Genomic DNA, 27,884 nt, shown 5'->3' on the forward strand with positions numbered 1-27,884 from the left:
AGAGGGACTACAAGTCAACTAGGCCTTTTTAATCTAAAAATGTAACCACTTCGTGTTCAGCTCTCCTTTTTCTGACGTTTCTTCTGTTGAAATAACTCATTAAAGCCTTGGGGAGGGAGGGGGCACAGGAACAGTATCAGAGAGAGTTTTGGAAGCAGTGGTCTCATTGTGGACAGCTCTCTCTGTTTTTCAAGTTTATACAATAATTTGCTTCAGAAGCTTCAAGACTTAAATTTGGCCCATATTCTTAGGATTTGATCAGATGAGATAGTGAGCCAGCAAACTGTGAGCAGGCATGCTGATTACCACACCATGCAGGGTTCATCTATTGCTGGGCCTCTTCACACTGTGAGTGAGACACCCAAGCAAATTTTAATGCACAGAACAACTCTTACTATTGGGAAACGTAGGTACCTTGCATGTGATGCTTTTGTAAGGCTTTGAAGCAGATTCACTTGTGTCATCTGATGCTTCTAAAGTACAAAGTAGATGCACAAGAAGGTTGTCATTTTTTAGATCCCATGTATTTGCTTGAAATGGCTCCTGTCCAGAGGAACCTTGCCCGGTAACCTCCCAAATATTTTTGAATCATAGAGGCTAGGAAATAGAAACATCAGATTTCCTCCTCATGCCTCCTCCAGTCTTGTTTTAAATTTTTTAGCTAGTCTGTGTTTCCCAATGCAGTCATCCAACCCAATGCAGTCATCCAACTCATTGCTGATCATGGTATTGCCATTCCAGCTGCAGTGACTGTGGTGTGTGACTTTGATATATGTTTGCTTTTAACTGCTTGAAACATCCCTGGTCCCGCCAGCATTTATTTTCCCTTGCTGTGCTCTCCCCCTTTTGGAAGCAGTTTGATGGGCTTCTGGCCCCAGGATGGGGAAGCGAGCTGCACTGTGAAGTTTCCCTCCTAATTTATTTTCTAGCTCCCACATAGGACCTGGCTTCCAGCTTCATTGGGTTTAATTTCTTCATAAAAGTGACATAATGTGTAGCTGCAAGATGATAAATTGGGGTCATTGTTTGATTCCAGGTTGTTATTTTTGAGGACTTTAACCCTCCTGTACCCCCACATTCTTTCATTTTCTACTAACTATATGCTTGGTTAGAATGAACATTTCAAAAACATTGCCACGAAACCAGATAAGCCAAAGTGTCAGCCTATTTTTATTTAGGAGAGGTTTTCATATGCCTCTACAACCAAGCATCTCACATGAGTGTAGGTGCTAGCCTAGTATGTTCATGACCCCCAAATTTAAAGCAGCAGATACCCACAATAGGCATGGATGTTGCCACCAAGGAGGGCAATACCCTATGGAATGGGAATCCAGGTTTGGAATATGTTAAACTACAACTTTTTGTATTGTTTTGACTCTGATATTTTATGCATACAGATTTGAATCTGTAAGTAAGTATAGTGATTTTTTTTCCCTGTGGTATATTTTGTTTGGTTTTTGTTGGTTTTAGTTTTTTTTTTATTGATTGGTTTTTTTAAAATTTAATTTGTTTTGGTTTGGTTTGGTTTTGGTCTTCATCTGTTCTCCAGAAACTCAGCTCTAGGCCACATTAACCTGGAATGACCTTTTGGGTTAACTCTTGTCTATTCTGACTACTTTGGAAGGGCTCCAGCTTCAAATGTTCTAAGGTGCTGAGGACAGCATGCTGACTGAAGGGAAACACCTACCTGAACTCATGTGTTGTAATCTTTAAACCAAAGCACCAGGCTCTTTTGCAAAAATTGTACGTTCAATGCTTTGGTGCATTTAAACATTGCCTACATCAAGTGAGAATAACCCTTCGTAGTCTTTAGCCCCACAAGAATGATGCCCATTTAAATCATGGCATCCTAAATGAGGATGGCAAGCTTCTTTGCCATAGTAGCCCCCTTGAGAACTGTGCTATCAGCCTTTGATCACAGGTGACCAATACATGTCATCATCTTGCCATTCCTTTCCAGCCCAAGGATTTTAGATGGAAAGAATCTTAATGAAGATGTATAGAAGTAGATGGATAAGAGCTGGCAGATGGGTTGATACTACAATGAAGTAGGCTAGGGAAAGTGAAGTTAAAATGTCGTGCGTTTTATCAGAAATTTATCCTGCCTCCCCTCTAGCCAAAAAAAATAAAATAAAATAAAGAGTACGACACTCCTTCACTTGCCTGAGCCCCCTAAGGAATTGCTTGTGGAGAAGAGCCAGTGCAGCAAGCCTGGTTTAGAGAGCTTGTCACAAGGCTCCGGAAAATCTCAACAGCATTGGAAATATATGAAGAAGAAACAGACCATGTTTCTTTCTACAGTGTGGGTCTCAAATATTGGGGAAAAAAAAGTCATCTCCTATCCTAGCTTTAAGGAACCCTGACTCTTGGCAGTCACCAACAATGAGTATGGCCTGTGGATTGCAGTGTGAACGGATGGTTGAATGCTTAGACTTTAGGAATTTAGTGTGAGCTGAAGTGGCATACAGCAGATTGTGTGGGCTTGTTTGCTTCTGTGATGGGCATCTGCCATTGGACTGTAACGTTTTAAGAGCCACAAAGGGAAGAGTGGCCTAACCACGGTTTCCATGTGTGTCTAGAGAAACCAATCTGTGAAAATCTTTAATCTGTTCCTCCCTACAGCCTCCTAGTTGCTTGAATTCACCTGCTAAACGTTGCTGAAATAATGCACTGGATGGAAAAACTTGAACCATATGTTCCTCTGCAGGTGTCTGGGCATAAGCAGTTGAAAAATGTTGGGAGAGTGACTGTTTCAGTGACTCCTAATTGGTGATCAGGAAGCTAGGGTGACCAGGGAGGGCTGGGTTAAAACAAAGGCAATGTTTGAATGTATGAATTCATTGTTTAACCAGCCTTCAGATTGAGCTTTTCTGTCACAGTCCTGAGAGCCTTGGTGCGTTACGAGCCATCCACCAGTCCCTGAGTTTGCATTGGTGGTGTTCCTCATCACTTTGCATGTTCCCCTGACTTTTGACCAGCAGTATATGCCCCAGCAAGATCCCCTAGATAAAGAATTTACTGTTTTCCCTCAGTGGCTCGCAGCTTTGAGCCCAAAGCATGTCTTAAAACAGTGCAACTCCCTTCAAATGCTTTTTTGCTTTTCATTTATTATTGCTTGTCACGCAATGTTCTTTGAAAGCTTGCTCATATATTATCTGTTCCATTTTTTCCATTTTCCCTTTTTTTGCATGCCGTTCCTCCTGTTTCTTCCCTTCCTCCAATCCTCTGTTCCCGTGTGTAGACACAACGGCGACGACAGAACCGGCAGTTCACGGTTGGTATCACATTCCTGTTTATCTACTTTCTCAGCACTGCTGAGAGGCAAGGCAAGCCTGGGAAAAAGAGAAATGGAGTCTTCAAGGGAAATCGTGTTTCAAGGAGACTGATCTCATAAATAGACCATAATTTTTAAGGCTTGAAAGAACGTCTAGTCTTGTCATTTCTGTTGTGAATTCAGTAGCCAATTGTTGCTCTCTGGGGCTAGCAGCAATTTCTACTGGATAGAAATGGTCGAGTCTAAGTAGCACCAGTTGGTTTTCTGTAATGATTCTTACTGACATCACTTTATTGAACATTGAAATACATGTGGATTTTTTAAACAAAAACTTCCTTGAATTCCTACCATCCACATTAAAATTTCAGCTTTCTTTTTAATTGTGCTAGGATGTTATCCTGAATATATTTTTGAAGACAAGTTATATTTAGGTCATGTAGTAGCCAAGACATAATGGGCTGAACAGGGGATTTCTTTTGTTAACCTAATAAGTTAGCCCAGGGGAAAAATGTTAATCACTCCCCTGTAAAACACTAGTAAATTAAACAGCTACTTGCCTTTTCCCCCTTCTTCAATTGTTAATATATGTCCTCCTAAAGAGATTTGTCCTGAATTTGAGAGACAGTTGGAAGTAAGTACATACAACTCTGGAAGGAATGTCAAGAGATCTGGGCTTGCTTTTTTCTCAGTTTCCCCACTGATTTATTTCTTGGCCTAAAATCTTTCGCCCTAAGTATTCACTGTCTGTTTTTCTATCAAACAAAGTCATGACCATATTGCACACTATTTAATGTAATAATCCTTAGTTACTACCATAATCGTAGAAAGCCTTGGTTGAAAATAAACCCAGTTTTCACCTTTGGATTCCAAGGTCCCTTTATAGCATAGGGCCCATTCTGGCCCTGTTAACATGCTATGCAAAACTTTAAAAACCTTCTGTCATTCAGATGGGCAAGAAACATTGCCACTTAGCCTTGTGCTCTTCCATGGGCAGCAGATCCAGTTGACTGGGAAGTGTTCTGCTGTTCAGAATTGGCTTTCCTTAAAATAGGCCAGTTGTTTTAGATATTATCAATGACAAACCCTAAGCAACAGATCTGTCATGGACTGTTCTCAGAATTCTACTTCGCCTATATCTTTGACAGACCATCCACATGTTGGTGATTTCTGATACAGCATGCTGAGGGACAGAAACAGGCTTTGACACTCACTTCTCCCTTTCCTCCTGTCATAAATACAAAGGAGAAAGTACACTAATTTAAATGAAAGGGTCAAGTAAACTCGAAATCGTGCTAAATCAATTAGGTGTTAAACTTCAGATTTCTGAGGTAATGCCCCATTGTGCTTGCTGCTACTCTGGCATTGTACTCCATTAAGCTTAGTTATTTGTAGGTTTAATCATTAATTGAGCACTTCCTGGCTTTTATCGATTATTCTTGAGGCCTTAAGGTTATTTTAATGTAGTTCAGGAGATTTGTTCTCCAGTTTTTAAGAATACTTTAAGTTCTATATAGCCTGCCAGTGAATTGTAGAGTCAAAATTTAATCATAATATTCCTGAATTCCTTGAGAGACTACATAGAGATTCTTTTTTAATTGACCCTCAGTAACTACTTCTACTCCCCAATTTCTGTTCTGAAAGGGCCTTTGCCACAGATACCCTCAGACATACAACGGGGAAAGACTGATCCTTACAGCTCTGGCAAACATGAACCCTCAGAGTTAAATCTGAGTTGCCTAGTGCAGGACTCTTATTATCATGGAATGTATGTCTTTGCCCATTCTGAAAAAATAAGATAGCAGGTATGTGTCATGTAGCATAGGGAGCCCCAGGTAAGAAAATGTGGGTGGATCCATGTGGTTCCACCCCCAATGGGGGGGAAAATATCAGAGTTCACATTTAGCAAGGATGCTGTGGAAAGGATGATGAGTTTGGAATCAGAGGTCCCATGTTTGGCTCTGATAATAGTCACTCTCTTTGTTTCTTTGGACAGGTTACTTGAACTCTTTGGGCCTCCATTTCTTCATTTGTTATAGGTTATAAAGTCCTTTCCAGATCTGAATCCTATGATCTGATCCTCTCACCTTTCCATTTCTAAATCTATAAGCCCATTCTCCTGAAGAATGGGTCAATAATATTCATTCATTCGACAGTTACTAACTGATCCTTAGTTTTCCCATCTATAAAATAAGACAGCTGGATTATAAAATCTCTAAGGTCCTTCTCAGCCCTCCAGCTACAATTCTCTATAAAATTCTCACATCAGCTAGGTCCAGAGTTCTTCAAGACACCATCGATAAAAACACAAATTTTTTTGTGTTTTGGAGTATAAATTAAGATCTTGACAATATACTTGTGGTAGGAAACTATTTGTTAATGAATTTGGGGGGCTACAGTGGTTTCAAAAAGAGAGTATCTCATTTGAATTTCATAGACTAGCTAACAATGCAAGAAAATCAATTTAATAGTAAAACTTAAGCAACAAACATTAGAAAAGAATAGAACTTGGCCCAGAGATCCTCTCTTCTGCCCCTTGCCTGAAAAGAAATCCTCTCTACGGCATTTGACAAAGGATCATCCAGTCACAACAGAAAATAAGAATTTACCTGAATAACAAAATTGTAATTTTAATTAGATTGTCTGGCCAAGATGGAGGGAATAAGGGCCAGGCTACCACATGACTCCTGGGGTAACACATTTACCAACCTGTTCTTATTGCCTAAGACCTTCATGGTATCTCAGGTAAGATGCCCTAACTTTGGCTTGAACAACAGATCCTTCTGACCCAGAGAAAGGGACTTTTTCGGTTGTGTCCAACTCTTTGTGACCCCAATTAGGTTTTCTTGGCAGAGATACTGGAGTGGTTTGCCATTTTCTTCTCCAGCTTATTTTACAGATGAGGAAACTGAGGCAAACAGAGTAAAGTGACTTGCCCAGACTCACACAGCTAGAAAGTGTCTGAGGTCAGATTTGAACTCAGGAAGAAAGGGACTTTCATAAACAGTAAAATAATATCCCAAAGTAATGATTTCACTTTACAATAAAATTGAACCTTTTGGAGATTGTCTTAGTTAGTTGTCAGGATCCTTCTTTGGGTGAGAGTTGGGTGTGGGGGGTAGAGTTAGAATGAGATGTGACCTTAAAAAGAAGGGAAGACAAGTGCTACAGTATTTGAATCTGAGTTATGCAGAGCCAGATTTCCTCAAGTGAACCATGTTTGACTTCATCTCACTTCTGCAATATCATAGCCCCTTCCCTTTAGGTTAATCTGAAGGAAGCCTTCCTGGGGAGTTCATTAACCAGAAGGGTAGGAAAACCACTAACCAAATTAGAATTTATAGCAACTTAAATGACAAGACACATTAGGTGAGTCTGTTGTGACCATCTTACTGGTCTTAAAAATTAATCCTATTTTGGATTTATCTTTATGTTTCTATTTTCCTTTGTCAAAAGGAAGAGCAATTCCCTCTGAAGACTCATTAAAATGTTTTGTTCAAGCTTGTGTTGGTAGAGTGTGTATGAAGTATACCAGATGTTGATGTATGTTAGCCATTTGTTCTTATCAGTATCTGATTGGAGTAAGCATGTATATGGAAGGTTAGAAATGCATGGGCATGACTGAAAGCCAAATGGGTCTTCTCCAAAATAAATAAATTAATGTAGAGTAAAGAAAACTGTGTGTGTAAGAATGGGAATGTAAGGCCGGTATGACATGTGCTATTATTCTGTGAAGGAGGTACTTGAACATTTATGATTTCGGAGCTCATCTTTAAGGCCTGGATGGGAAGAGTCCCTTATGTGTGCATGTCACAACAATCCCAGAGAGTTCTCCCTGCCAGTCCCCGTATCTCATTGGTATGAAATTGATGGCAGGAATGCATGAGTGAGTTCAAAGCATGGATGTTGTCTTTTTTTCTTTTTGGTATGTGGGTATGTGTGGTGGCTTTTTTGTTTGTTTGTTTCAATTTGGGAATTTTCCTGTAAGGGTTTTGGTTTTTGTTTGTTTTTTTTTTCTCCTCTGTTCTTTTTCTGCACTGTCTGTTCTTGTTCCTTTCCCTCATCCCCCATCCCCTATTCCCCAATCCCCACCACCCCCATCCTGAGAGCTCTGATAACAGCATGCCTGCCCCATGGCCAGGAATAGTGCTTGTGTTTCTGCTGCACTGCGGTCAGCCAGCTGGTTTCCTCACTGTTCGGAGTTGTCCATTATTTATTTTTTATTCCCTCTCCCCCTTTAAGTCCACCTGCCCTTTTGCTTTCCACCTCTTGGTGTGTCTAGGGGCTGATGTTCTTATGAATTTTGATATCCCAAATCACAATTTTCATTAGGATAAGTGTCAGGGCCTAGAACGGAATAGTAGTACACACAGTTCAGACTCAGAACTCTAACTATTTGAAGAATCATTTTTCATTAAAAAAAAATTTTTTTTTGGCCTTTGCCAGGCTCATGTACCTAGCCTAGACAACTTTCCCATTAAAAATCAGGCTTTCTTTTTTTTTCTGATTTATTTTATAAATAGTGCAGGCAATAAAGGCTGTGATGGAATACACAAAGCACTTGGCAATTTTCTTATCTGCTTCCATTCATTCATGAGCCAACTCTTAAATCAGTTTAAAGGAAAATAACCAGCAGTGCGCATTATTACAAACGCTATATCCACGCTATGTGTGTGCATTTCTCTGCACATCCCCGTATGAGTACAGAACAATGGCATTCCAAAGCTGTCATTCAGCCAAGGGACTCTGCAGACATTGTCCGCTCTACAGGAACAAGGCGCAAGAGGCTTCTGAATGGCTGCAGAACCTTCAGATTGTGTCTCAGCCTTGATATGCAGTCTGGAAACAATGTTTGACTATTTAACGGTGGGAACAGAATTTCTACTAATGGGAAGAGGGGGGAAAGAAAAACTCTCTACAAAAGCTGACAAAGCAGGAAGAACAGGATGACTGAGCTTTTAGATTAAAACCGCTGGGGGTGTCTGAACTCTTATGGCTGGTGAGAAGAATAATGGTTTCCGTAATACGGCCAAATGATCAGATGCGTGCTGCTTAGATGAGAGAGGGAATATTTCCTATGTTGCTTTTAATCATCAAAATAATAATGGAGCCAGTGGGCTGTTTTTATTTTCTAATACTAATTTTATCTAATAATTACTTATTGAAATATTCTGAAAAGGACAGCCTGAAGAGGCTTCCATCAGCCCTTGAATTTCATGTTACCTTGAATTCAACTAAACCTCTAGAAATTTTCTCACCTCAGGAGGGGAAAAAGAAAAACAAACAGACCTCTTTCTGGTTTAAAATTGGCCCACTATCCTGGAGTTTTAAAAAATCCTAATTCCTTTCTTATGTTGGAAAGAAATGAATTATTCTAATGCCACAGGTGCTTTATGAGAAAGTTTTCACCATGCTATGGCAAATCAGAGCACCGCTAAAAGTTACATCCCTTGCTCTGCCTCCCCTGACCCTTTACAAAACAAAAAAAGAAAGCAAAACAACAGAACAGCAAAACAAAACATAGCATAAGAATCCGTAAGATTGTTATGTTCGCACCATGATTGCTGAGAAATTCTACCTGGACAAAAAGGTGAACTTCTAATTTGTTTAATGAAGTTTAACAAAGTTATTTGAATACATTTTTATTAGGAATTAACATAAAGGGCTTTCATATTTGATGTGAAAGCTTAATAATAAAAATCAAGAAGTAATTTCCCACTTCTTTTAAAAGACTGGTGATACAATTTAAAACTGTGCAGTAAGTTTTGTAAACTTACCGGGTGCAGGTAAAAACAATTGTTGAGATGTTGTGTCCTTTTGAAGATTCTCTGCTTCGTAAAGTGTACCTCTATTATCTTATTCTTTAAGAAAATGGGTTTTGAATATTTTTGACCAGAAGGAAATCCCTATCCAAACACAACTTTAGGAGAAGTAAAATTTTATTCATCCACATTGCAAAAGTTTCTGTATGCCCACTGCTCTAATTCTTTTTACAGAGATGATCTTGGTATGGTCAGGGCATAATAGATTCATGAAAACACAATGATAATGCAAAAAAACAAATTTATTTCTACTAATCTAAATGGTTTCCCACTTTAGCATGTAATTCAAGCAGTAGATTCCAGATGAGTTGGTGTGTTTTAAACTTTATGCTATTGAAAATGACAGTTTCATCTTTAATGAGGTGTATATCAACTGTCTGCTGCTTTCTAATGGGGAAGCTTTGCATATCAATGATATTTCATAAACATCTTTGTCTTTATTTAAGGGGAAAAAACTGTTACAGAAAATTAGCTTTCTAACCCCCTCCCCAAGGAAACAAACCTTGAGCAATAAAAATGCCTATGCAAAAAACATCATTGTTTAGTATGGTTCAGTGGATGCCAAGCATGTGTGTAGAATTCTTTGATATTCATTGGGCCACGTAGAAGTGAGGGATTAGCCTTCTGAGAACCGCAAATACATAATTAACTACAGAGAAGTACTTTATGTTGCCCATTTATAACAATTATTCAAATAATTGTAATCATCAGTCTTTATACAATGGATAAAGCCAATTAGAAATTGGAATACTTTCAGCCAATCCAAACACTGGAAAAATGGAAATTCTTCCTACTTAGATGCTTCTATAATTTATTGCAGCACTTACTGCTTCCCCTTAAATTGTCTAATTCTATAGTTTTGGGAGCACCTGTGGATTTGGAAACCATCCATTTCTCATTGGCCTACTGCCCTTAGGAGTTCTCGCCCAAGGGCAATGGTGGAAATTCTTCCTCAGGATTTAAATATTGGGAAATCCCAAGCAGTCAAGAGAAGTCCCCATTGCCTAATTATATATCTTCCAACACTAACATTCATGATCCTGAAAAGCCCAATTTTTTTTTGCAGGGGTTGGGCTGGGGATTGACCGTTTTTATTTGCTTGATTTGCTTCAATCTGTGTTCCTCTCTGGAAAAGTTGCAAATCCTGTCCATAGCCCCAGAGTGCATTTGCTTGGTCTGTATTCTACTGCCAAAGCAGGGTTTTGTTTTTTGTTTTTCTTATATACTCAAATGTACTGTGCTTTTTTTTCCTAATTAAATAGGTTTCCTTAGTCTTAGAACATTTGTATTGTTCTGTGACCTTTCTTACTGTATCTACTTGCAAATAAAGCATCAGAAAATGGAAGCAGTTTCCTAGCCTAAACTCCTGTTTTCTCCTTCTCTCTTGACCTCTCTAGAGAAAAGCTGAGCTAGGTAAGAAATAACACTCATGGGCAAAGCTTGGAGTGCTGCAGACAACAGCATTTCAAGGCCCCAGCTGGTTCTCTCCTGGCCTAACTGCTTTTTCAGCTTTGAGGGTGTTTGTTTTTCACTGAGTATCGTTGACTTATGAAATGCTTTTTAAAAAATTTTTACATATCAGATTTTCTGATGAAGGAATAACCTGCAATCTGCAGTTAACAGATGCTATACCAATTTGAAATATGTGATCCAAGATAATCATAAATTGATAAAATGCTGTATTTGTCAGTATTGGCAAAGGATTTCAATTTGTAGCAAAACTTGAAATAAAATTTCTTACATACAGCGGTGTGGAGAATCTAAATAGAATTGTAATAAAGAGATGTAGCAGAGCATTGACAGCTAACAATCAGGTTTTATATTTTTGCATGCTGTTACGAATGAGTGATTTTGAACATTCCCCTTCATGTTTCATGTGCTTTGAGCAGTGGAGACTGAGGAATCTTTCTGCCTCTCATTGTCTATCAGTATAAAGTCAATTAATGGAGAACTATACTTACGGCTTAATATATTTGAGCTATCAAAAAAAAAAGATGGCAAGTGATTTGGCTCAAATTTTTCAAAAAATTCATCCTCAGTTCTTAAGTGTTTTGTTTATGTCCCTCGAGGAATGGAAAAAAAAACGAGTTTGTTTTTACTTGTAAGGCCTTACTCAGTTGCCCAATTCCGCAGAAGAACTGGACAGTGAGGACCTCTCAGGTAAGGGCTAGTCATTAGGTAAGGTTCTGCAGTGTCCAACCTGTGGGAATGTTGTTCACTTCCGCATAATGGCCATTTTGAGTTGCATTCAGCAGTTTTCCTGATGCAAGCAACCTGTCCTGTAGAAATAAGCTTGTTTTCGGGTTGATGATTGTTCTTCCTCCCCACACCCATCCACCTCCCTTACTGCTGGGATTGGTATTTATATCTGGGAAGACATTCTGCACCCAGTAGAGGACAATTTATCTTTCCAGTTGTACCACAACTACTCTTAAGTTCAGTGGCTTGAAATAATTTTTGCATCCTAATTTATGAGAAGAAATTTTGTTGCATTTGTAAAGCAGTTAAGGATGTTGGATTGTGTGACAAGATCTATTTCTTTAAAAGAGAAAAAAAGCACCTCATTAAATCCTTACTGCCTACTTCTTTGGGATGGACTGGTAAAGTAGTGATCTGATTATGTTAGGAATAAGGGTGGGAGGGGGAAAGAAGGGGCCAATTGTTTTGTCACAGCCATGATGTAAACTAATTATCCACCTCAGACCTTTTTCACAGCAGACTGAGCACTTGCAAAAGTAGGTTTCATGCTTGATTCCAGGATTTAGGTGTTACTAATCCAGCATAAGAAGCATATCCTACAAAGAGGGGAGGGAGGAGATTTAAAGCCATCAGAGCTAAACCATTAGGTGAGTTCCCATGCTATTGGGACAACTTCCAACCAGCTATTAGTTTCTTAAACATTTTGGTTAACTTCTTTATAAATAACGACACCTCCCACGTTGTTCCCAAGGAGGTCTTTTCCATTGTTGCCGGTGGGGAAAATAAGTGTGAGAACTCACTTGCCCGTTGGAAGAAAAAGAGAACCTGAGCCTTCCCCCCAGAAGCAGAGAGGCTGAAAGGCCAGTCCTTTCTAGTCCGGCCTGTACCTGGCCTAAGAAGCCTTTCTTTAAACATCTCCAGCAATGATCATTTGTCTCCAGTAAAGGGGAACCCATCATCCCACTTATCATTATATTTTTGGAAACTTATTTAAGAATTTTTTTTTTTTACTTCAAGACTATATTTGCCTTTCTCTAATTCCTACTCATTGTTCCTGGTTCTGCCCTCTGAGGCTAATCAGAGTAAACCTGATCTCTCTCCGAAGTGGTAGCCCTTCAGATACTTGAAGATTGCTATCATCTCCCACCAAATCTTTCTAAGAGGTAGGCGTTGAGGTACAGTCTTTAATTATAAGACCATTACCGTCAGAGACAATTCCATCATTGCTCATCTCCACTAATTCCCAGAAATGAGCAATAACTCTACTCCCCCTTCCCCTCCAGGCATTGACTTACTCCAAATCCCTAAATAAATAAATGACCCAGGGATGATGGAGTGAAAGGTTAGGGAGGAATCGTTTTCATTTTTCTTCACTTTATTATGCTTTATTTAGTGAAGCTGTAAAAACTTTAGCCATTGGCTTTTTTGTTTCTGATACAGATGGGTGGTCCTGTCTTTATCTGAAGCTTAATCCATTCATTAATGTGAGAAGTAAGCAATTTATGAATAAATGTTTCTTGTTGTTTGAAGGTGGTCTCTGGGCTTAGTTCAGATGCTGATCCCAGTGAGTGAGTGAAAGGGGCAAGAGCCTAGCAAAATCTCGTGGGTGAGATCCAGACCTGCTCCCTCCCGGTTTGTTTGCTTCCTCTGTCATCTAACAAGAATCACTCAGACACGCAAGAGTAATATTTCTTTTTTTTTTTTTTTTAGGAAAAAGGTGACTAATTTACCCCCTCCACCCACCCACCAGGATTCCATAATTAAGACTGTGCTGGGCAGCCCAGCACTGTCGGTCACATACGTCTTTGCTGTGGCCCTATCAATCACCTACTAGTCAGGAACAATAAACCAATAACTGTGTGTGTTCATAATAACTCAGTTAGATTAATACATTTAGTTGCCCCCCCCCCCAACTCATTCCAGATGTATCTCAGTCACATATTGCTCAGCAGCATACATCATGTAAAACACTGATGAACAATCATGCAAGGACTGGGCTGCCTTTACATCTGGTTTGACGAACTAATCAAAAACCGATTAGCACCTTTGTTCAAAGGGGATGCTGATTAATCAGTTATTATCGATTGTGAGCCTTAGCTTCACTCTTCAGCTAAGAGACGTCTGGAAGAAAACAACCAATAAAAATTGAGCAGCTGTCATAGTGTTTAAATTTATTAAAACAAAATACATTATTTTTTATGAAGCTGTCTTGAAATGGGTCACTGAAGGGGAGCATATTGATTGAAGAAGGATGAACTCCTTGAATTCCTGTAGCTTAGAGACCGAATTCAATTATAATACAAGACAAACAGGTTAACACCCGTCTTAAACAGTCCATCAATAAATTAGAGTAGGTGTTGCACACTTAATGCTAAACTGTGGTAATGAATAATATTACCTTCCATTCCCTGCTGCATCTTGGTGGCAATTTCATCCTTTCTTTATTGGGGATAAATGTTATTTACTGTATTTCCTTTGAAATAATGACAGCTTGGTCTCTAGTCCCCATTTTTCCTCCCCCCAAAAACATACACCAGTGCTGCTTCAGTTAATGACATTTTCATAAGCAGCATATGGTACTCCATCCTCATGCAGCAAAGCAAGTTGCCCAGCTGATCTTTCTCTTTAATCTACATTTAAAAAAAAAAAAGGTATTTCATGCCTGTATGTTAAGAGATTTAATTATTGGTAGACCTGGGGAGCTTATCCAGTTTTTCTTTGAACCCTTTCATTTACTTTTTTGGGTGTTAACTTTATTGATGATGGATCCACACGAGTTTTTGAATTGTTTTATCAATTACATCTGCTGTTTGCTAGTGACAGCTGGTGGTTATTGCCACCCGTTGAGGAATAGGATAGCTTTAAGCATATTTATTCCTCTATTTTATTTTAAAACCTTTAAAAATTTTTTTTTTAATTTTTCCTCCACCACAGTCTCCCCTTTCAGCAATGGAAGGGCCTTTGGGGAAAATTTAGTGTTATGCAGTGATAAATATAAAATGTCCCAGAATGAATGGCCATTCTAGCACATACAGAGAGATCCATCAGCCTTCTCTTTTAAAGAACAACTACAGAGAAGCAACTCCAGATTTGTCACATTTCCCCAAAACATGCTTTAAAATCTTGGACCACAAACCATAATATAAGCTGGAAAAATCCTGCAGCTTTTTTTAAGTATTAGGAAGGTAGGGGTAAAGAGCAAATCTTTGGATGACTTTGGCAGACCATCCCCTGATATTAATTAAGGAAGAACCTGAATGAATCCCAGTATCGCCTTCATAACACAAAGGAAACATTAGCTCAAAACTGTCAAATTAGCCTAGACTAATTTTTGACCCAAGGAAACATTTAAAGGACTTTGGTCTGGTTGGCAAATTATGAGATTGAGTATGTTGGCATTCAGCCACTAAAAAGGCCCTAAGGGTCTGATTTTAGTTAACTCTTTTGGGCAATCCTTTCTTTTTTCCATCCTCTGAAATGCAGCTGGACCTTTCTACAAGGTACTAGTCCAGTGTTAGTAGAACAAATCATAAGATTCCCTTGCTTTCTTTCATTATCAGCCACAGCATAAAGTGTGAGCCCAGTTTTGGCAGGAAGACCTAATTTCCATGGTAGACTTCTTTTTTTAAAGTCCCACAGGGAGGCTGTGTAGGAAGGCCTGAGGTATGGATTCCAGTTCTAAACTGCATCTTCTTTTTTTTTATTGTAGAATTAGCCATGTTTTTGAAAAATTTTAACAAAAGTATGATTTGAAATTCTAAATCTAGGAGGTTATCTCCCACTCTGAGAAGTTTGTTTCCAAATCAACAAGACTTCAGTTGCTTTGTGCCTGGGCAGGAAAAATAATTGCCCCATATCACCCACTGCTGCTTCCTTTGGCAAGGATGTGGGGAGGAAACAAGAAATTGATTTCTTTCCATTGGCAGGTTCATTGTCCTAAACTCTAGAAGTTGTTCACCTCCGAGGTGACTGTAAATCATCATGCAAAATATTAAAATGTTCAGGTTGGGAAAAATTAAAATGTTGGTTGCTTTATCTGAATAAATAAAAGGCACTGAAGTTTGAGCAGTGGTTCTGTGTCCACGCCAATCACCTTATGACTTGCATAGGGCATGAACTTCGTGGTTTTGATGGTGATTTGGCGTAATCCAACATGCTGCTGTTTTCCCTCCATGGCCAAGAGTAATTCTATTAAGTAAGAACTTTACCTTCAAAGTAAAAGACAGGTAGGCAGACCAAGTGTGAATTCCAGTTCTACAGGTTGGACACTACTCTGGGGTGACTTCACCATATTCATTAACCCATCTTCCCAGGAATCTCCCCAATTGCTAAGGTCCCCTTGAGCATCTTTCTGTAAAAGAGAGATACTAGTGGGATATGTCTGTGTAGAGACAATCTACTCAACTCTATGCTCTTTATCAGATGTGCTCTCATTTAAAGGAAAACTCTAGTGCTGTTCTCATTGCCTTACTGCTGCTTATGATTAAAAAGCATCAACCCACTATTAAGGCCTTATTATTTGATGTGTAGAGATGATCCCTATACAAATGTGCCTTTTGGTCTTCCTGGTGATGCAGAATACTTTACAGAGGATTTGCATCCTGTTAGAAACCATTGGAAATCATTTTTGCTGTTGGTTACATTAACTCAAGTAATTTGAGAGCGAACTGACAATTTTTTAAAAAACACTTAACATTTAAATGTTAAATATTATTTAAATATTAAATATAAATGTTTAAATATAAAATGTCACCTTTAACCAGACACTCCCTATAAACCTGACCACCACAAAGAACAACAGTTCAGTAGGTGACAACAGCAACCACAACCACAAATGGGGATACCATTGTCATACCCATGATAAAATCCAAGGCCAACTCATGTGTGGCTCTTCAGTACTGTCATTTCAACAAGTGTTCATTGAGTGCCCTTCCTGAAGGCAGGCATTCAAAGAAATACGAGGCATGCTCTCAAGAAGTTTTTCATTCGCATTACCTTACCTTATGGAAGAAGTCAAAGATAAAAATAGGCATGAAGGTTTTTCCATAGTGTCTATACTGTTTTATACCTTATGAGGCCATTCTGCTTGGTCTCATAATTCTTTCTGCATCTCCAAGTTGAACCTTCTTCAGAAAATATTCTTGGGTTGTATCAGTCAAATAATTTCTTCTCCCCTCCACCCACCAACCTTTATGAAATTTTGATGCTGTTGTAGGCCACAGTATGTACGTATGTATGCGTGTATATACAATTTTAATGGGAGCCAGTTGAGCTCAGTATGGTATGATAATCAACTACAGTTTTCCTTTAAGTTGCTTAAAATAGTTTCTTTGAAATGTTAGTCGGGTTATAGTTAAATTGATTGAGATAGGTGCAGCTGAAGTATAGTAGTAGATGCCTGCCATGCAATTCAGAAATCTTCCTGGTTTTCTTTCCTTCCTTGCACTCATTCCTCCCTTCCCACCCTTCCAAGAAGAAGAAAGGTTATGCTGTATAAAGGCTAGTGTGCTCCAATATATATTAACATCTTAATGGGAAAGCTGTGCATGTCCTGTATACATTTACTACTCTCTGACAAGAGGGAATTAAATGTCAGAAGGATTTGTAGCATCTATAATTGAATTGGTGCTGAGAAAAGCAAATCTTAAAGAAGAATAACATATTAGGATTAGCAAATAATGTGGCATTTTGTCAGCTCATGCCATTCAGTGTGTTTCCCTTTAGTAATAAAGTTGTGCTTTTCAGAATACACACTTATTTGTGTTACTGTAGATGGGAAACACAATCGGTGCTGGAAATGATTAGCTCCATTTTTCAACCAACAGTGCCAGTGTTTGTAAGGTCAGGTGGTTTATTTCCCACCTCAAGTTAGGGGGTGGGGGTGGGCCATTGGGATTTTCCCTTCCCCCCCCCCCCCCAGCCCCAACAAAGTGATAGTGAATGACATCATAGTCATTAAGCTTCTACCTGGATAGATTAATCCATATAACCCCTAGGGGCTTAAGTCAGCATTTCCATTAGAAACCCTTATTTTAAGAGTTTATAATTGAGCTGGCTTGTCCAGCAGGATCTCAGCCCAGGAAAAGAAACTTTATAAACTAAATTGGATAGTACAAATGTTGCAAAAATTCAATATTTCTGACCTTTTCCCTGTTCAGCCGTAAATGTACAACATTGTAGTAGGCTGGGCATCTGTCCAGTAATCAGAAGCAACAGGACTAAATATTATTAGAATCTCTCCATCCGTTAAGTGTTTGCTTTGAAAATTAGATGAGATAACTTGTAACTTAGAAAAATGCAAATATGTGTCTGTAAGTGAAGTGTATAACTCTCTACAAATTGGTCAGTTGTGCTTTAAATTATCAGCTGGAGAAGTTTTGATAATGTCAAGGTAAGCCAACCAAGACATGTTTCGTCCTCATACCCTAAGCATTACCTGACCCTCCTAGGAAGCACAGACAGCTCCCTTCCTTTTCAGAGTAATCATATGCATCAGAGTCGAGCTTGGTATGATTTGGATGAAATGATTTGATACAAAAATTCCCCAAGCTGTCCTGTGCAGCTCCAGACTTTGGTGTGAGGAGTTTGAGTCCTTTGTACCAGAGTTTCTCTGGCCGTGATCCTAATTGTCAGGTGGCTAGTCAATGGTATTCACGGGCCAATTACTAGTTATATAGATGATGTCTTGAATATGGCCTTCTGTGTGAAAAGCGGTGGCCTTTCCTCTAACAGAGGCTACCATCTACCACTAAACCCAGACTTAGAACATTTGTGCATCTACTTAAGTTACATTGCCCATGTTAGACTATAGCTACAGATTATGGATATCCACATCCATTTGCTTAACACTCCCAAGGATGAGGCAACTTGTTTGCCAGAATGGCCTGTCAGGGAGGATTTGGGCAAGTAATGAGAGAGAGGAGAGACACCCTGCCACCACCACTACCACCACCACCACCATCACCACCACCACCACCACCACCAATACCACCAATACCACCACTACTACCACTACCGCTGTCATCTCCCCCAGCCAGGGAACAAAAAAGTAACTTCTAACAGCCTTTTCAGTGGAGGCAAGAACTCCCCCTACCTGACTGCCTACAGGGAAAAGGGTCAGACCAGGTTACCTGATCCAAGGTAAGATAACAGACTACTTGGACCATTCTTTCTCCTCCCCTCAAGAGTTACTTTGATTTTTTTTTTCCCTTGACAGTTGCTGAGATACTGAAATGAGCCAGTGGTTAGTGATTCTCTGACCTAAGGAACTTAGCATTCAGTTGGCCTGTGTAGATTTTCACCTGAGGCCAAGTTCTCAGCTTTTTGTGTTAAGCAAACTTAACTGCTGAATACCAAACAGTTCCTGATGCCTCTTTTTTCTCAGAGACACTTTTGCTGGCCTCAGAGCCTTAGAAATAACTCCAAGATGTGACTGACGGTAGGCAAGGAGATTCTTAAGCCCTATGATAATATTTATCAGAAAGGTTCACCAGGCACTTAGCTCCCAACAGCCGCATTAGGCTCTCACCAAAAATAGATTCAATGATTGTGGTGGGGCCAGTGTTTGGTTTTGTTTTAACCTTGAGATCACCTGTGCAGTGATTTGGATCACACTTTCCCAAGCTCAGTTTTGGACTACGTCACCAAACTACTACACTGGTAGAATCTTTTTGCTAGGGCCAAGTTGCAAGCAGAAACTCCCTCTGCCTTATTAGATAAAGGGGTAACTAATCTGATTTCCAAAAAATGAATGCACATATGCTAATTAATGAATGGAACAATTCTGGTCTTGGGGAAGGTGAACCTGAAAGGATGACCTTATTTTACTCATTCAGCTGAAATTCAAATTCTTCTTCCTACTGACCTGCCCATTTTAAAAGTAGCAGAGCCCAAAGAGTTCAGCTCATTTGTTTCTCTCTTGTACCTTTCAGACAAGGAGCCAGACATTTAGAGGTGGTGTTTCAGGAAATTTTGGAGTTGATGGGTCATCCCTGAGAAGGGCCAGTGCCCCAGGAGTCAGATTTGGGGGTGACAGCAAAGGCCAAAACTTTTCCAAGTCTCTCACCTGAAAGTAATTTCTCAAAAAATCTTTCTGAGCCCTTGACAGGAACAATGAAGGAGCTGTCAGGCTGCTATTCATAGAAACACTTCTTTTGATAGTCTATTTCCTTCAGTCCCTGGTCCCCATCCTGGCTAGACCAAGCCCAAGTGCCTTTTTTGTGTAAAGTCTTAGGACATTGTTTCACATCATGAGTGAGGCTGTCCCAGGGTCTCGACAGAGCTCAGCCAATCCCCTCTGGTAGGTAACGGTTCTCCCTGATGCTGCCTGAGCCAATCAATAGCAATGTAAAAACTCCCCTTACTCTATACGTGAAAACGTATGTGAAGAGCCAAGATGAGTCCAGAAACAGTTATGACCTTTATACGTGAGGCCAAGCAGTGACAGAAGCGGTAGATAGGTGAATTGGGCACAGCTCTATTATCATCTACCACAATAAACCTGAGAAGTGTCAGTAGGGAGTGAGTGAGGAGGCAGTGAAGAACTCACAACCTACAATATTCCCTGTAAATTAAACATTGGTAACCTTCTGTGTCTGTCCACAGTAAATGAAGGCAGGGAAGATGTCTTGGTGATTAACTGGTGGTAGTAAACTTCCTGATCAAAGTTGGTATCAGAAGATAGCAGCAGAGATTACCCTTATAAATAAATGGCTATAAAATATGTATGCCTTAAAAAATTTCTTTAAAAGATAAACTAGAACCTGTCTACTTGTAGGGGATGGGGCATTTAAGTACAGAAAAAGAAGGAAGTCAAGCTTATTTATTTGTAAGCCTATTCATTCACAGCAAGGCTTACAACAGATGATTAAGTTTTAAACTAATTGTATCTGTGGTTAAATTCCATTCACTCCCATAGCTTCTCTCCCTAAGATATCACTTTTCTTGAACTCATATTGTTACCCGGTATGGCAGCAGGTAACGGTGAATATACTTATAACTGTAGACATAGATATGTCTAGACCAAAGACTACCCTTTTAAAGAGGCTGTCTAGGGGTTGGCTTGGCTATTTCTTGAAACTTCTTTTGGCCTTTACTTAATTGTATATGACTACTCTCCACTCCCTTCAAGATCTGGCTTCTTTATCTCCACCCATCTCTAAGACATGAAGTTGAAAGACATAATTTTCAAGATGTCTGAAGCTCACGGCAGTTGGATATGAGTTAATTCTCATCATTGCAAAATCCCATTCTGTGATCATTCCCCTGAGGAAAATGCTTCTTATTTGATTTTGTATGATTTTTACTCCCTTTTGTTCAATTCTGATTTTTCACAACTTGAGTATCTTTTTTTTCTCCTGCTTATCCTTTGAATGGGTGAGTGTATCCAGTGTGTAAAGCACATGCCTTCAGCAGACATAGCATCCCACGAGGAGTGCTTTTCTTCAACATGTTTTCTTTCCCCAAAAATAGTTTCCCTAGTGGAGCCATACCTTGTTGAAATTACTCAGATGACAGTGAATACTGTGGCAAATGCAGTCGGCAATACTTTTGGCTGAGGAGGGAGATTCCTCACCACTGTGCTTCAAGTTTAGCTTATTAGATATGTCACTGGAGGGGATCCCACATCATGGAGCTAGCTAATTGGCTGCAGTGCACTCTGCCTGCTACCCATCTCCATTCCCCAATTAAAGCCCCATCATCCTGAAGTCCTGGGCAACTCCGCAGCTGCCTCTGGTTTTAATATTTTTGTTTATGTGGGGCTTTCCCCCGCCTCCCCCCTTTTCTTGTGGTCCTTTCAAATGTAACCTAATGAAACACTTTAAGGACTTCATTTTTAATTTAAACTCTTTTAATTAAAATGCATTTTATAGAACCCTCAGTCACGAGTTATTTCCCCACATCCTTCAGTACTTAATCTCAGAGCAGAATTGGAAATATCGATAGAAAGCGTAAATCATGCCCTCCTGCTGCAAGCGTTGTATCAGGTTTCGGCTCAAAAGAGCACCATTACCTTTAGCTGTCACGGATCTGTACGCTTGATCGATAAACTTCAAATATTATTAGAGGTGGAGGCTTCAGAGATTTGCTCTGTTCTTTGGAGAGGGACAGAGATAAATCTTTCTTAAAGATTGACTTGAATTCGCACTCTCCGTCTTCCTGGTGAAATGCATTTCTCTTAGGCGTCCAGCGACTGCAAGGGGAGCAGATTTATAGGCCATGTGCTTCTTGTACTGAAAGATTTAAATGGTAAATCCTTCACATATGACTTCACAAATCATGTAAAGTTAAAAGATTTTTACCGTTTCTGTTGCTGCTGTGCTTAAATTGTAAGGTACAGCTAGTAAATCATTTTAATGGAGGTGTCGTACTTGACTCAATAAAAAAAAAGACAATGGTTTAGCTTCCATTCCAAAATGTTAATGTATTAATCAACGGGAGAATAATTGTATTTTACTATGTTATAAATCTTGGGTGCCATTAGGATTTCAGCAAGGGGTGATGTAGCCACATTCCTAAATTAAAATTGTTTACACTGCCATACATTCATTCTACATCACCATAGCTCATTCTGGGTTCATTTTGGAGTTGTTCCCCAGCCAAACGTGTCGTTCCTCAGTCGGAAGAAGACATCCTGAGGGAGTGATGCTTATAAAAGAAAATTAATTGCATGCAGGGGTGTTAAATAAATAAAATAAAAACTGTCTGTGGCAATGCACAATTATTCCTTGCTATCTTTTTTGGAATAGGTTTTTATGTTTTAGATTGAGGCTTACTGCCTCATAGATCCTAACTGTAGTGGGCATGTCACTTGTATTTAGCCCTAGTGTCCTTGTTTTATCTCTAGGCCACTGTGGTTTTCGAGATCTTACCTTGCCTATGTATTGAATATCATTCAGCATCTGTATAAGTGGGCTGTCTCTCCTTGTCTCCAGCCCATGCTATTGCCTGAAGGTGCCATTCTGAATGCCCTTAAATTACTAGGTCAGCCTCTTTAATTAGGATCTGCAACTGGACATTGACAGAGTGACATTTTAGACTAAGTCAGGATCAGTCAGTCAGGTCCTCTTCCTTCCCCTATGCACTCCTTCCTTTCTGTCTCTCTGCTTGCTCCACATGCATTAGTGACCCCAATACTACTTATCACAAAATTGCCTCGTGGGGAAAACAGATCAGTTCAGGAACGAACAGGGCAGTCTGTTCCCTCCGTGGAACTCGACCCACCTTGACTGTTCTTTCCGACTTCTCCATTAAAAAATAAGATGACCTTGTAACCCTGGAAGCGGCGTCGCCAAGGCTTCCGAGCGACTTGTAATAAACTCTGCATCCCTATTCCTCTTCTGATTTTGACAGATTCTCGTGCAGGTGAAGACAACTCCATAAGGGCAGTGGATCATGCGGTGATTGGCGGAGTTGTTGCTGTGGTGGTGTTTGCCATGCTGTGCCTGCTCATCATTTTGGGGCGATACTTTGCTAGACATAAAGGTAAGCATGGTGTTGGGGAAGGTTGGGAAATCCTCCTGCCATCCTAGCCTCTGACTTTGGGGGCTCTCCTACTCTGTCCTTGAGAGGTGGCTTGGTTTGCCTGGTCACACAACCTAACTTCTGAAATCAGGGAAATGGGGAGAAAACACTGCAGGTGCTGATTAAGACTGTGGAATTAGTGGTCAGTCTTCTCCTTCCACAGATCTATACCCTCTAAATATAAGGCATTGGTAGATGTGGTGCTGCCTGGTCCATTCTTAGTGCCATGTGAAGGATTAAAAAGTAGCCATGCTTTCTCTTCAGTCATCCTGGGTGTGGTGTGAAATCCAATAAAGCATACATAGAGAGATTATATCTTTTGTTTACCCGTACTGGTGGGGAGGTGGATGGGTATGCTCTCAGGCCCAGAAGTGCTTTTTTGTAATCTGGTCACAATAAGAAATACTTCCCTGGATTGATACATCACAGTCAAAGAAATCCGTTGGTCTAAAAACCACATAAATATGTATTTTTAAAATTATCAGTGCGATAGATTTAAATTGCTATTAATCATCACACTTATCAAATGTGCAATCTGGATGTGCAATCATCTCTTCCAACTCTCCGCCTCTCTGCCCCATGCTGCTCTAATCCTCTTCTCCCCTTCTGGTAATTTATTCTTCTTTTTCTTTTTCGGCCCCTGTCTTTCTCGGTTGTGTTTTCCAAGCACTTTGGGGATTTTCATTTGCTATTAAAATCTAGGTGTTTGAAGGATTTGGTTCTGGGGAAAGGCAGCTTGAGTCCTACAAGGGAGCCCTGAGGAAACAGCTGCCTTCGGCATCCAAATGCTTGGTTCAAGCTTAAAATCATTTGGTTTCCCTAAAGTTACCCATTTTCCTCTGTCTCCAGCCCCAGTAATCAGTCTGGTTTTGAAGAGCACATCCCAGGCCCTGCATGTTTTACTTGAACCATAGTACCAAGATCAGAGAGACTGGTGCCGGGGACCAAACAGAAAAGCTAAATGTTGGATGGCCATAGGAAGAGGGCTTTGAATTACCAGAATGAAGGTGGGGGAAAAAGGCCAAGGAAAAGCTTGAGTGAAATGTTTGCACTTGACCTCCTCCTTTCTCTGGTTTTTCACTTTAAAAACCTGTATATTGGCCACTTTTTATTTATTTGTTAAGAACCTTAGAAACACACAATAGAATCTTTTCATTGTGGCCATAGATGTTTGAACTCCTTCTGTATACCCTTTTCCTTCCTTGGTGGGAAAGCTTCTGACTTTTACCTTATGTATGTAGTCCACTGGGGCTTCTTGGTGAAAATAGGTGGCTTGGTTTCCCAGGGCTTTATTTATGGCCTCTATAAAGTAGCTATGTTGACCTGCAAATTCATGAATTAAGGTTCTTTCTTCAGCTAGCCAAGATAGATATTCTGCTTTGAATACCACAATCATTGCTCAATTTTGGTCCCCGGTCTAAAGGAGAATTGGGATAAGAATCAGACATACTTCTAAAAATCCTAGCACATCCCTGTTTAATAAAGGCAAGCGACTTTCATTCAGATTATGTCAGAGAAGCACAAAGAGGACCCTAATTCATAAATTTGCTAATTGTTCTTGCCTGGTTCAGTCGTTTGCCACATACTCGTGCCTATCCCTGTCGTTCTGTGCACACTTTCATCAGCTCTCCAGCTTTCTGCATTTTTAGCTCCCACTCACGTTTTCTTCTGCTGACATCCTCTGGTCATAATCACTGCTCTAATGTCTCATTTGCTGAATTATATCGCAGCGATTCAGTTGGAGTGGTGCCTGTGGAACCCCCGGATTCCCATTTGTCTCACCCACCTCCCTTTCTTCCTTCAATTGTTTTTTCCCCTTCGCTGCCCGCACACCACTTCGGCTGATGACGGCCATAAAGCAAGTCGCCATCTCTGTACCACTTTACACAGAGGCCATCAGACAGTCACGGTACTTTTACCACTTCATCTTTCAGGTACATACTTCACTCATGAAGCCAAAGGAGCCGATGATGCAGCAGACGCAGACACAGCTATAATCAATGCAGAAGGAGGACAGAACAACTCTGAAGAAAAGAAAGAGTACTTCATCTAGATCAGCCTTTTTGTTTCAATGAGGTGTCCAACTGGCCCTATTTAGACGATAAAGAGACAGTGATATTGGAACTTGCGAGCAACTTGTGTGTTTTTTTATGAATGGGTGGAGAGCTGTGAGACTGGGAAGGTCTTGGATTTGCTGTGTAAAAACGTTCTTCATAAAGTACACTCTGCTGTTTGACACCTCTTTTTAATTTTGTTGTTGTTTTATTTTATTTTTATGTTTTTTTCAAATCCAAGTCAAACTTGGATTTAGTTTAGTTGAGTCATTTGCAGAAAATTCTGTGCCTTGTTTTTCTTTCTGTGGATTTATTTTTCCCTCTGTAGCATCTATTTTGAAATTTGCCTGCTGGAATCCCTTAGACATTTTGTTCCATTCCTCTTTCCCCCGACCCCATCCCCACTTCTTCCCTCCTTCTTTTGTTTCTTTTCAAAATGTCACTGTTTTCTGTTTGAAACTCAATTTCATAAAAGGAGTACCAGCACAGTTTCGATTTCATAGTTCGAAATTTAGTGTATCCGTAATCCATTCTTCTCTGTTGTCCTAAAGGTTTGGGTGAACAAACAATGAAAACTCTTCACTGTTGCCCATGTTCCCAATGCTTAGGGCAGCAAAGACTAGAAAATTAGACTGTGATTCAGAAAATGTTCTCCGTTTGCCACGGAGAGACAGTGCTTACTACACAGGGTTATCTGCAAGTGAGGTATGTCACAATGAGATTGAATCTGTCTTTAATTCTGTGTCTGTAGACTGCTCAGTAGAGGTACCTCACGCTGTCCAGACAGGTTTGGGGCATAAAGGACTCCTCCTTTTCTAGTGCCCTAAACAGACTTGACAGGTGAGGGCTGTTCCTTTTATACAAGTGGACAAAATTTGAGTTGCCACCAGAAGGCAAATGGGGGGAGGGAGGGAGTAAAAAAAAAAATCTGCTCTGATTATTTCTGTTTCAAATGGTTCCATCCACCTTTCCCAATTGGCCTTACTTCTCACTAATTTGTTGGAAAAAGACAAGTTCGCATGGTGTGCGAAGGACTTTGAAAGAACAGGGGGTTTTTTCGGGTTTTTTTTTCCTTTGTGCTTAGTTAGGAAGGCAGTAGGATGTGGCCTGCATGTACTGTATATTACAGATATTTGTCATGCTGGGATTTCCAACGAGAGTCTGTGTGAAACTTTCATTCCTTCAGATTCAGTTTGACAAAGGCAAGAAGGGACAAAAGAAGGGTCGGTATTATTCTCACACTGGTCTGCTGTCGATCTCAGTTCTAGAAAGGTCAGAGCAGAGGTGGAAAAACAGCATGGAGAGGTTTTCAGTTACTTAATCAAAACTCAAATGTGAGTGTTTTTATCTTTTTACCTTTCATACACTAGCCTTGGCCTCTTTCCTCAGCCTTAAGAACCATCTGCCAAAAAATTACTGATCCTCGCATGATGGCAGCCATAGTGCACAGCTACTAAAAATAAGTTACCTTGAACACGTCTTAGATGGGGAGCCTTGGGAGAAAGGAAGGGAAGTAAAGTTACCAGTGACTTTTTTTTTTTTAAGAAATGTGGGGATTTTCATTGAAACTTCAAGAAAATCAAGAAATGGCCCTTAAGGTCAAAAACTAAACTCTTACCGTATATTTTGGTGAGGCTCCAGACTCCAGACAAATATGTCCCTATTGGAAAGATGGCATCAAAAAAGATAGATCTATATATAAATATATATATTATATAACATTTTCAGTGAGTAATTTTGGATTTTGCAAGATGCATTTTTACTATTGTTATATTATGTGGAAAACTTACGCTGATTTATTTAAGGGAAGAAAAAAACAAGTGTCAACTTTTTGTTAATTTTGGACTGTGTTTATTTTTTTTTCTTGTCTTTCTTTTAACCTTTGATAGAATCGTGGCAGTATGGGGGCCTTTTGGGAACGGACTGATATATAAAAGAAAACCCATTATTGAGCAGTATTTTGTGTTTACCCCCTCCTAGTCCTAAACACTTAACCAAGTCCAAAAGATCCATAAGAAATAACCCTTTTTTCAGTGAATTTTGTAGCGTGTGGCTCCACTTAGAGCCTCTAGCATCAGTTCTGACCACAGTAGAAAACCACATCAGAGGGTGAGAACCATTTAGCATGTTGTGAGAGGGTTGTTTTTTATCTCGGTTGCTGTTTCTGTTTTATTTTTCTTTTTAACATCACTTACAGAATTGGCATCTTGTTTTTGGAACTGCCCATCTTTCTGTTTTGAAAAGTGTACAGTAGTGCAGTGTTACTGATGTAACTCTATGACTTACAATGTTGACATGTCTCAGGTTCATGTGTTTTGATTGGTGTTTTCCGTCTCAGGTAGATTGCAAAGTGTAGGCCCCACGCATTGGAAAATAAATAAATAAAACAAAGCAAAAACAGGAAATTCTGGATTTTAGTTGTATATTGGTTTATGTATTTTTTCTTAAGTATACAGTGCACTGTTTGAAATGTATTGTTGAGTATTACTTTGTACAGGTCAATCACTTTTTTTTCAGAGTGAAGAAAGAACAAACTTGTTTTTTTGTGTTTTTTAAAGGAATATTAAATAATGAAGGATGTATAATTGATGCCAAATAAGCTTGTTCTTTAGTCACACAGACGTTTTCCTTTTCCCCTTAGGCCAGTTCTGTTTTTAAGGTGTACATGGACGATGTTACAGTGTAAGAAACTCCATATCCATTATGTTGCCATTCGCATTTTGTATTGGTTCATGTATACCATTTTTACAAAAAAAAAGAAGTACTATAAAATATCTGTCTTCTTAATAAAAAAGATTAATGTTACCAAGTGATCCTTTTAATCTCATTATGGACTCTTTATCTCCTCAGCGTGAGAGAGGAAAGTCAGGGTTCAGGTCCTGACTTTCTTCTTGGAAACTTTTTTGTCGCCAAGATCGATAGCAGTAGAGCCCTGGAAATCCACTACTGTGTTCCTCCTTTCTGTTCATTTGTTTTTTTCCTTCCCTCCCTTCTCTGTTTTTCTCTCTCACTCTC

General features: G+C 39.6%; 1 protein-coding gene across 4 annotated transcripts in view; it reads left to right on the plus strand.

The window, feature by feature from the left end:
* Positions 1 to 27,682, plus strand: part of CADM1 (cell adhesion molecule 1) — a 361,874-nt gene extending 334,192 nt beyond the window's left edge. For 2 of the 4 annotated variants that reach the window (XM_036744676.1, XM_036744677.1), the window contains 2 exons: positions 22,645 to 22,776; positions 24,750 to 27,682. In XM_036744676.1, the coding sequence (XP_036600571.1) occupies positions 22,645 to 22,776; positions 24,750 to 24,868 (251 nt within the window). In that variant the 3' untranslated portion in view covers positions 24,869 to 27,682. Of the gene's footprint in view, positions 1 to 3,241; positions 3,275 to 11,199; positions 11,254 to 22,644; positions 22,777 to 24,749 lie in introns of all 4 variants that reach the window. The other 2 variants (XM_036744674.1, XM_036744675.1) reach the window with 2 other exon arrangements.
* Positions 27,683 to 27,884: the final 202 nt, after the last annotated feature.

The sequence above is a fragment of the Trichosurus vulpecula genome, chromosome 2 (assembly GCF_011100635.1).
Source record: "Trichosurus vulpecula isolate mTriVul1 chromosome 2, mTriVul1.pri, whole genome shotgun sequence".
Taxonomy (NCBI): Eukaryota; Metazoa; Chordata; class Mammalia; order Diprotodontia; family Phalangeridae; genus Trichosurus; species Trichosurus vulpecula.